The sequence below is a fragment of the Pseudonaja textilis genome, chromosome 1, assembly GCF_049901715.1.
Source record: "Pseudonaja textilis isolate UNSWEBS1 chromosome 1, rPseTex1.2, whole genome shotgun sequence".
Lineage (NCBI taxonomy): Eukaryota > Metazoa > Chordata > Lepidosauria > Squamata > Elapidae > Pseudonaja > Pseudonaja textilis.
In genome coordinates this window covers 11,343,559-11,353,186 of record NC_141990.1, presented here as the reverse complement: position 1 = coordinate 11,353,186, position 9,628 = coordinate 11,343,559, and the positions used below count along the sequence as shown (strand labels likewise).

The 9,628-nt window shown below is 41.4% G+C and overlaps 1 protein-coding gene across 3 annotated transcripts in view; it reads right to left on the bottom strand.

Annotated features, from left to right (window-relative positions):
- Positions 1-1,253: 1,253 nt before the first annotated feature.
- SGSM2 (small G protein signaling modulator 2) overlaps positions 1,254-9,628 on the bottom strand; it is a 135,076-nt gene continuing 126,701 nt past the window's right edge. For all 3 annotated transcript variants that reach the window (XM_026710171.2, XM_026710173.2, XM_087926096.1), the window contains 4 exons: positions 8,201-8,310; positions 5,809-5,905; positions 4,924-5,091; positions 1,254-2,966 (listed from right to left, as the gene is read on the bottom strand). In XM_026710171.2, coding sequence (XP_026565956.1) covers positions 2,878-2,966; positions 4,924-5,091; positions 5,809-5,905; positions 8,201-8,310 — 464 coding nt within the window. In that variant the 3' untranslated portion in view covers positions 1,254-2,877. The remainder of the gene's footprint in view (positions 2,967-4,923; positions 5,092-5,808; positions 5,906-8,200; positions 8,311-9,628) is intronic.

Here is a 9,628-nt window from a genome sequence, read left to right as displayed (position 1 = left end):
CTCTTCATCATTTGAGTTTGCTGATTGAGGGCGTTAGGAACATCCACCTGAATTATCAGCGAGTGTGGATAATTGGCAAATGTGGTTTATCCCAAGCCTAGCCTGAAATGAGCAGACCACCGATCATGGCTTGTACTTTGCATTCTATATCTGGATGGGGGGGGGGGCTGCCAACTGCCCCCACAACATTGTATTTTTATCCTGCCTTGATTATAATTCAAGCCTGAAGGCATAACCTAATCCTTCTGCTTCCTATGCTCTCCCCAACAACCACTTGTTGCCTCCAGAAGTTGTTGATGCTCCAACACTGAAGGATTTTAAAAAGAGACTGGACAGCCACTTGTCCTTTATTGTATAGGACCTCCTCCTAGATCTACAGTAAAAGGTTGGACTAGAAGACCTGCAAGGACCCTTCCAACTTCGTTAATTCTCTCTGTGAGGGGGATTGGGCTGAGATGGAGTGATTGGCCCCAAAGTCACCCAAGTGGCTTCCATGTCTAAGGCAAGTCTAGAAATCACAGACTCCTGGTTTCTAAACCAGTTCCTTAATCTAAAGTTTCTCAACTTTGGCAATTTTAAGATGTGTGGACTTCAACTCCCAGAATTCCTCAGCCATCATGGCTGGCTGGGGAATTCTGGGAACTGAAGTTCAGGCAGCTTAAATTAACCAAGTTTGAGACTTAACCTGCCTTAACCACCACACCAAACTGTTTCACCAAATTGATGTCTCTGAAAACACATGGGTGATTTTTTTGGCCCCAAAATATAATCCAGAATGAGGATTTGTTTGTGCACTCAAAAAGTAGCCACCTTTTCTTGCTTGTGAAAGATTTAGAATGTATCTCAGCATCTTTTGATCCTGCAATACCTGATTGCATTTACAAGAAAGCAGTTTATTATTTGATTTATTTTTTATTTTTTAAAAAATGGTTGAAAAAATAATTAGAAAAGGAAAAAAAAGTTGGAACCACCTGAATAAGTTTTCCTCAAAATTCTGGGCAGCTGTGTGGTCTAGGATCAAGCCTGGTGACAAGATAGGTAGGTTCTTGTGTTCTGTAAAATACAGGAACCTTAATCTTTCAATTGATCTGGATTTGTACTGAATATTACAGAAATCTTTGATCCTTGATCTGTTGACCTGTTTTTCTGGAGATACTGACTTATGATTGGCAGACTCATGACAACCTGACACTCTGCTGGTTGTTTGCTTTCTGAATCAAACAGGAAACAAAGAGCACTGCATAGCCATTAAAAAAAGTTTTGTTGACAATATGTATTTTTTTCTTCTTCTTTATACATATGTTTGCACTTGAGATAAATTCTTGAGCAATAAAGAAAATATTTTTGCTCTGGACAAAAATAAATAAGGCAAATACACAATATTCATAAAATACCATTATGCGGAACATTATAATAAACAGTACAACAAAGTTTGCACAGTTAAATTATTTTTTGTTTGGTTGTGAGGTGTTCTTTTTTTTGTTTTGTTTTTGTCTTTATATAGTAAAGTGTACCATATGATACATTCTCCAAAAAAGTAGTGCAGAGTTTTCCTCGTTTAAAACATTGATCCCTCAATAATAAGGGTGGCTGGGAGAGGGTTAAGACTTCACTTTGCTATCCAGAGCAAGGGTCTCCAACTTTGCCAGCTGGCTGAGGGATTCTGGGAGTTGAAGTCCACACGTCTTAAAGTTGCCAAGGTTGGAGACCCCTGATCCAAAGAAAATATGCACAAAGGAGAAAGCATTTTCCTCTGCCATGAAACTGTCCAGCAGAACCATGCATGGGTCAAACACTTTGCACACACACACAAAAATAAAACGAGCAGGGCCAAGGGACTGCGTGCGTGCATGCCACTACCACCACCAAAAAAATACTTGTTTTTTGCATTCCAAGGAAAGAAACAACAAAAGAGTTATTACATTGGACAGAAGTTGTTGGCACTTTAGAGCTATGTCAAACTCCCCTTTCCGTGGCTGTCGCTTCAGCTTGGAAGCTGTTGGGAGTGTAGCCACAAATACAGACTTGGTTAAAGGCAAGTGGATAAATAAAGACATGCTGGATGCATAAAATTTTTTCCATGGGGACAGATTCACAAAACAAAATGAAAAACAGACAGGGGCATCCTCCAATGGGCACTATAGAGCGACCGGTCTCCCAAATCCAGCTAATTCAACTTTCTTTTGGATTCCTAGCAAAAAATCAAGACTCTAGCCCTCAAGATTGTGCAGAAACATACAAGAGTTTTCCCGTTCCCCACTTTTTGATCAGTCACTGCTGGAACTCAGCTTTGGAATGACTGATCAAATATACAAACAGAGCAATCTCAATCTAGCAAGTTTTTTTTCAAGCTGTGAGCTACTAGCTTGATAAGAGTAGGGGGTTCCTTACTCCTAAATCTGGTACAATTTTGGGCAAATCTACAGGATATCCTTCCTATAGTCAACTGAAGAGCTTCCTTTGGAAACCTAGACAAACATTTTGCAAAATTATAGCAATGGTCAAATTTGGAAGAACTCGTTCTTTTTGCTCTACACGCTTGCTTACCAACCCCAGGGCAAGAGGCAATTTCGAACACGACAAAACTGGAACAAATGGGAGAATTAAAACATACACAGGAATGATTTTTTGGCCCTGAAATGAGTCCAAGAATGAGGACTTGTTTGTGCACACTCAAAACTCAGCTTTATATATTTTTTTTCCTTGCTTGTTAAAGGCTTAGAAATCTCTTGAATGTTTACTTCATTACATGGAAGATGCTGTTAAAACATTGTTTGAAGTGACAAGTGCAGGAAAATCCCCTCTCCCCTCCCTCCCCCTTTCAAAAGCTTTTTGCAGTGATGCTAAATCTTCACATTCTCCCAGCAGCTCCGACTTTCATTTATTCTCAATCAGCGTCTGGACCTTGCAGACTAAATCTCTTGCTATCTTCAGAATCTCTTGGGCATTGTGATGTTCGGCCATCTCTGCACACAAAATAGCAAAGGCATTGGGGAAAAGATTAGCAACAGCAAAGGCTACAAGATTATCTTAAGGCTCATCCAATGTGCATTTAAATTTTGATAAGGGACAGAAACTTGACCAATCTCAGCCACTGTCCACATTTTTATCAGATCATGAAGGGGGCTGAATATTGCCTGTTTAAGAAGACCCCCCCACCAGAAATTCTATTCAACCCCTTTGACGCAATGTTTTACAGTTAGGTAGGACAAAGGAACAAGAACAGATTAGGTGAAATCCAACTCAAAAACAGTAACTGTGAGAGGGGCATCCTGGAGTCCTAGTGGACAATCACTTAAATATGAGTCAATAGTATGCAGCGGCAGCCAGAAAAATGAATACAATCCTTGGTTGTATAAGGGATAGAATCGAAATGTGAAGTATTTTGGAGCATAAAACTTTAGTAAGACTACACATGGAATACCGCATCCAGTTTAATCCAGAGGAATTATTGAGTCTATCATCTGCACTTCTATAATTGTCTGGTTTGGTTCTGCAACCCAACAGGACAGACACAGACTTCAGAGGATAATTAGGGCTGCAGAAAAAACAATTACTACCAACTTGCCTTCCATCGAAGACCTGCAGGAGTCAAAAAGAGGGCTGTGAAAATATTTACAGACCCCCTCACATCCCGGACTTAAACTGTTTCAACTTCTACCCTCAAAACGATGCTATAGACTTGCACACCAGAACAACTAGACACAAGGACAGTTTTTTCCTGAATGCCATCACTCTGCTAAACAATTCCCTCAACACTGTCCAACTATTTACAAAGTCTGCACTACTATTACTGTTAATCTTCTCATCACTCCTTATCACCCATTCCCTCCCACTTATGACTGTAACTTTGTTGCTTGTATCCTTACGATCTATATTGACTGTTTCCTAGTATGACTTGAATGCTTATTGTACCCTATGACTATCATTAAGTGTTGTACCTTATGATTATTGACTCTTGACGAATGTATCTTTTCTTTTATGTACACTGAGAGCATTTGCACCAAGACAAATTCCTTGTGTGTCCAATCACACTTGACACTTTGGAAAAAATACAGAGAAGAGCAACTAAGATGATTAAAGGCCTGAAGACAAAAACATATGAAGAACGGTTGCAAGAATTCGATTTAGCTAGAAGGTGGACATGATAGCAGTGTTCCAGTATTTCAGAGGCTGCTGCCACAAAGTGGAGCGGGTCAACTTATTTTCCAAAGCACCAGAAGGCAAGGCAAGAAATAATGGATGGAAACTAACCAAGGAGAGAAGCAACCTGGTATTAAAGAGAAACTTCCTAAAAGTGAGAATAATCAGTGGAAAAATATGTATTTTTGGTTGTGGTACCCAGGGTCATGTGATCACCATTTGCAACCTTCACAGCAGCCTTTGAACAATGAGGGAAACTGGATTTGTTCAACAAAGGCCTGATTAATTTAAGTGCAGTGATTTGCTTACAAGCAGGCAAAAAAAATACGTAAAATGGATTGCTACTCAACAACTGTCTTCCTTAGCAATCTGGACCAATTGTGGTCGTAAATTGAGGACTATCTGCCACTGTTCCTTCTATCTCCTACATTTCAGCATAAATGTCAGTTAGTAAGTGAAACATGCGGACGTTAAGCAAATCTAGTTTTCCCCAGATGCTTTCAAAAGCCAACTGGGAAGGTTACAAATTATCACTTGTTCTTAGGACATTGCAACTGTCATAAATACGTCGGTTGCCAGGCGCCCAAATTGTGAGCATGTGGCCATGGGAATACTGCAACAGTTGTAAGTATTGAAAACTGACCATAAGTCACTTTTTCAGCAACATTGTAATTTTGAACAGTGACTAAGCAAATAAGTCGAGGACTATCTGCAAATGGGGAATGAACCCCCTCGCAAATAAAAAATGGACAGAATCTTGTTCCGTTCTTATTTCTTTACCGTTAAAAAACTTGATGATGTCAGTGAAGTCCATGTTGTTATCGCGGATAATCTCTCGATAAGACTCCACCAGTGCTAAGGCAATGAAAAGGACAAAGTGTTCGGAAGAGATGTGCTTCGCTGCCCAGATAACTTCCCACACTGTAAATACATCCTCGTACAACAATTCTGAATGGAACAGACATTAGAAAGAGCATGGAATTACTTCAGTGCATCACAATCAAAATGGACGAAAAGATTTCTCCCCATAGAGTCTCTAAAATGGCAAGTTTTAAGATTTTGTGGACTTCAACTCCCAGAATTCCCCAGCCATCATGGGGCAATTCTAGTCAGTGCCCTATGTCATGCCCTTGTTGGAGTGGAGTGGGAGTGTGGCTCCGGTGGCTGTGGAAAAAACGGGGGAAGGGCACAGTCCGGCTGTGCATTCAGAGGAAGACTCAGGGCCACCCCCTCTTCATCCTAGGGCACACTGGGAGGAACGGAGAAGGGAGCAACATGGCTTATGGGAGAGAAAAAGGCCTTGACCCCTTTCATTAGTTGCAGCTGGGAGAACAGCGTGCATTATTTTTGTCAAGGCTTATCTGGGTTTTGGTGCATGCTTCATTATCTTTTGGAAGTCTGCAATTTATTATCCTGGCTTGTTGTGTTAATTACTTCAGCATGGTTTGTGTTGGGTTTTTTTATTTCTAATTTATCTGTACTTTGGGTTTGGACTGCATTTCTTCCCTTTGTAGACTGTTTTTGGAAGAGTTTGATCTCCAGCCAAGGATAACTGGACATTGGGGGGCAAGTCGGAGGTATTAAAGGGAATTTACCCATTTTTGTGACTTTGTTATTTTTGTGCCACGGCCTGGGTCATCACACCTAGGAAAAAAAATTCCTTACCTCTTTTAAAATCTAGCAGGAACCACCGGTAGCAGAAGTAGAAGTGCGTATAATCTCCATTCTGGTGCATCAATTCAAAGAGCTCAGAATCTAAAATCTTTTTTGACACACACAGAAAAAAAAATAATACACGCTGTGAGGTACTTATACATTTTTTGGTATACGCAATCATGCCAAATGCAATTTTATGAAGAGTCTAGAATGCTCTCTTTCCTTCAGTCATCCTCCTTCTCCCATATTGTCCCATATTGTCCCATCTTTTTTTTTTTTAACCTCCTGCAAGAATTCCGATTAAGGGGGAAGAGATGGAAATGCCGTATGGTACTAGGAAAATCAGTACTGGTAGTCCTCGACTTGTAACCATTCATTTAGTGACCGCTGAAAGTTACAACGGCGCTGAAAGAAAAAGTTACTTATGCCTAGGTTTCACACTTATGACTGATACAGCATCCTCAAGCTCATAGCGATCAAAATTCACGCACTTGGTTGTACTGTCCCAGAGTCATGCGATCTCCATTTGCAACCTTCCCAGATGACTTCTGACAAGTAAAGACAATGGTGGGAGCTGGATTCACTTAACAACCCTGTGATTCATTTAACAACTGCAGTGATTTGCTTAACAACCATGGCAAAAAACAGTGTAAAATCAGGTGCTATTCACTTAATAGGGAGTAGAAATTCTGCTTCCTATTGTGATCATGAGGATTACCAGTTCATATCTGCCTTTAATTGGTTTAAATTAAATGGGCTAATCATTAAAGGTGTTTATTATTAAAGGTGCTGTGGTCGAGGCGTTGGACTAGACACTGGATGAATGTGGGTTGTAGTCTTCCTCTGGGTATAAAGGTTGGCAGGGTGATTATGGACCAGTCCCTTCCTCTCTCCCAGACCAACTCACCCCACGGGTTTGTTGTTGGGGAGAAAAGAGGCCGCCACTGCATTAGGTGTGACACCTGGAGTTCTAGAAAAGAGGATGGATCTATATTCTATTCTTAATTATTGTTAGCTGCTCAGAGTTAAGTACAGGTAGCAAGTTTTGTCCAATTGTACGACATTTCTTGCCCCAGTTGTTAAGCAAATCATTGTATTTGTCATGTTAGTAATGTTTGTTAAGCGAATCTGGATTCCCCCCATTGACTTAGCTTGTCAGGAGGTCACAAAAGCCGATCTCGTGACGCCCCAGGACACTGAAACCGTCATAAATATGAACCAGCTGTCCTGAATTTTGATCATGTGGAAATGGGGATGCTCCAATGGTTGTAACCCTAACCCTGACCCTTTTCCAATCTAAGGTTTTCAAGTTAGTCAACTATAAACTCCTGACTTAAAGGGAATTTTGCTGGGAACCTCCTTTCTCCTTCTTCCCACATCTTCTGGTACAGGGATCTCCAAACTTGGCAACTTTAAGACTTGTGGACTTCAACTCCCAGAATTCCCCAGCCAGCTGAGGAATTCTGAGAGTTGAAGTCCATAAGTCTTAAAAGTTGCCAGGATTTGGAGACCCCTGTTCTAGTAGATAAGAGCAACATATGGTCCGTTCTGCTTCCCATTACAGCAGAAAGAAACAAGCTACTGTGTTTTCCTGAAAATAAGACCCTGTCTTGTATTTTTTCTGCCACCAAAAAAAGGCACCAGGTCTTATTTTCAAGGGGGATGTCATCTACTGACCACCTCACTTATGCGCATTGTCCCCGCCCTTCTTTTCACTGTCAGAGGCCTTCAAAAACTTATTTGGATAGTTGCAGCCAGGCCTCGCACACCTCGGCCCATTTCTTCATCCAGCAAGGCCTCTAAAGCCCGGAGCTCTGTTATTGGCTTCAGAGGCCTTCAGGAAAGACTTGCCAGCTGCAGAAGAAATGGGCCAAGGTGTGCGAGACTGGCTGAAACTGTCTGAAGGTAAGTAGCAAGGAAGCTCCACCCCCTCATCCCCACTATAGCTTAATGTTTACCTATGCACCCTGGAGTGGGCAGGGTCTTAATTAGGGCTTATTTTGGCGGGTAGGGCTTATATTGGGCGCACATGTAAAAATCAAGTTAGGACTTATTTTCTGAGTAGGTCTTATTTTGGGGGGTGGGGAATGGTATGTGTGGCTCAGAATCCAGATATTATTTACCAAAGCATTTAATGGGCATAAAGTGTGAGGAACAGTTGATTTATTGTTGACCTTGTCCTTTTTCTGGGTGGGGGAAAGATATTATTGCAGTTACACATTTTATTACGATTGCAATAACTTCTATCTGCCCGACAGTCAAAGCATCCTGTGATGTATTTGGTTTTATTCTTTACTTTTGTATTGCTTTGAGGCTTGGCTAAAATTCCGAGCTTCTGAAAAGATGACAAGAAGAGCTAAAAAAAAAATCTTTTAAATACACATGCCGAGATAAAACCCACCTGGATAAGAGACCTCATGTTTGCAAAATGTGTGTCCATGGCACCTCCGTTGGGGAAATTTTGGCTCATTCGCTTCATGAGATGAGTAAAGCAGCTGTAAGCCAGCTCATCTAAAACCAGGCAAAGGAAGGCGTTAGCTCCATCGATTCTCAATAGTTGCATAAAGAAACCAATATTTATTATCTGCTTTTTAACCAGCAAGCAGCGCCCAGGACATTGAACAACACAAAGGAGGAAACTGTTCCAGGCCAGTCTTGAAGTAGCATGCTGAGGACAACACTCCAAATCATAATGGAAGGAACCAGAACATTAGATTAGAATAGAATAGAATAGAATAGAATAGAATAGAATGAGCTGGAAGGGACCTTGGAGGTCTTCTAGTCCAGCCCCCTGCTCAAGCAGGAGAACCTATACTATTTCAGATAAGTGACTGTCTCTAGTCTCTTCTTAAAAACCTCCAGTGATGGTGCGCCCACGATGTCTGGTGGGAAGCTGTTCCACTGGTTAATTGTCCTCCCTGTTAGGAAGTTTCTGCTTAATTCCAGGTTGCTTCACTCCTTGATTAGCTTCCATCCATTGTTTCTTATCCTGCCCTCTGATGCTTTGGAGAATAATTTGACCCCCTCTTCATTGTGGCAGTCCCTCAAATACTAGAACATTGCTATTAATTATTACAGGTAGTCTCAACTTACAACAGTTTGCTTAACGACCGTTCAAAGTTATAATGGCCCTGAAAAAAATGACCGATGACCTTTTTTCACACAACCTTTGCGGCATCCCCAGGGTCATGTGATTAAAATTCAGGCGCTTTTCAACTGACTCATATTTATGACCGTTGCGCTGTCCTGGAGTCATGAGACCTTCCAACAAGCGAAGTCAATGGGGAAGCCAGGTTCACTTAACAACCAGGTTACTAATTTAACAACTGATTACAGATCATCAGAGTTGGAAGGGACCTTGTAGGTCATCTAGTCCAACCCCCCCCCACCCAAGCGGGAGACCCTACACCATTTCTGACAAATGGCAGTCCAATCTCTTCTTGAAAGTTTCAACTGATGGCACTCCCACAACTTCCAAGGGCAGGCTGTTCCAGGGTTTGGAACTGCAGGGATTCACTCAACGACAGTGACAAGAAAGGCTGTAAAAGGGGCCAAAAGTCATTTAACAAATGTCTCCCTTAGCAACAGAAATGTTGGGGCTCAGTTGTGGTCGTAAGTCAAGGACGCCCTGTACTGCAAGTGGAAAGTAATCACATCATCCCATGTTTTATAGTTTCCTTTTTGCTCATACTGAAAATGACATGCAATCATTTGAAGATTTCTGGGAGCCAATGCCAATGGGTTTGGAAGGCTTCAGGTTGGTGGATTGGCCAGTTCATTACTAAACTAGCACTGATCAGGTTACCTAGTTTGGTAATGAAATGGCTGC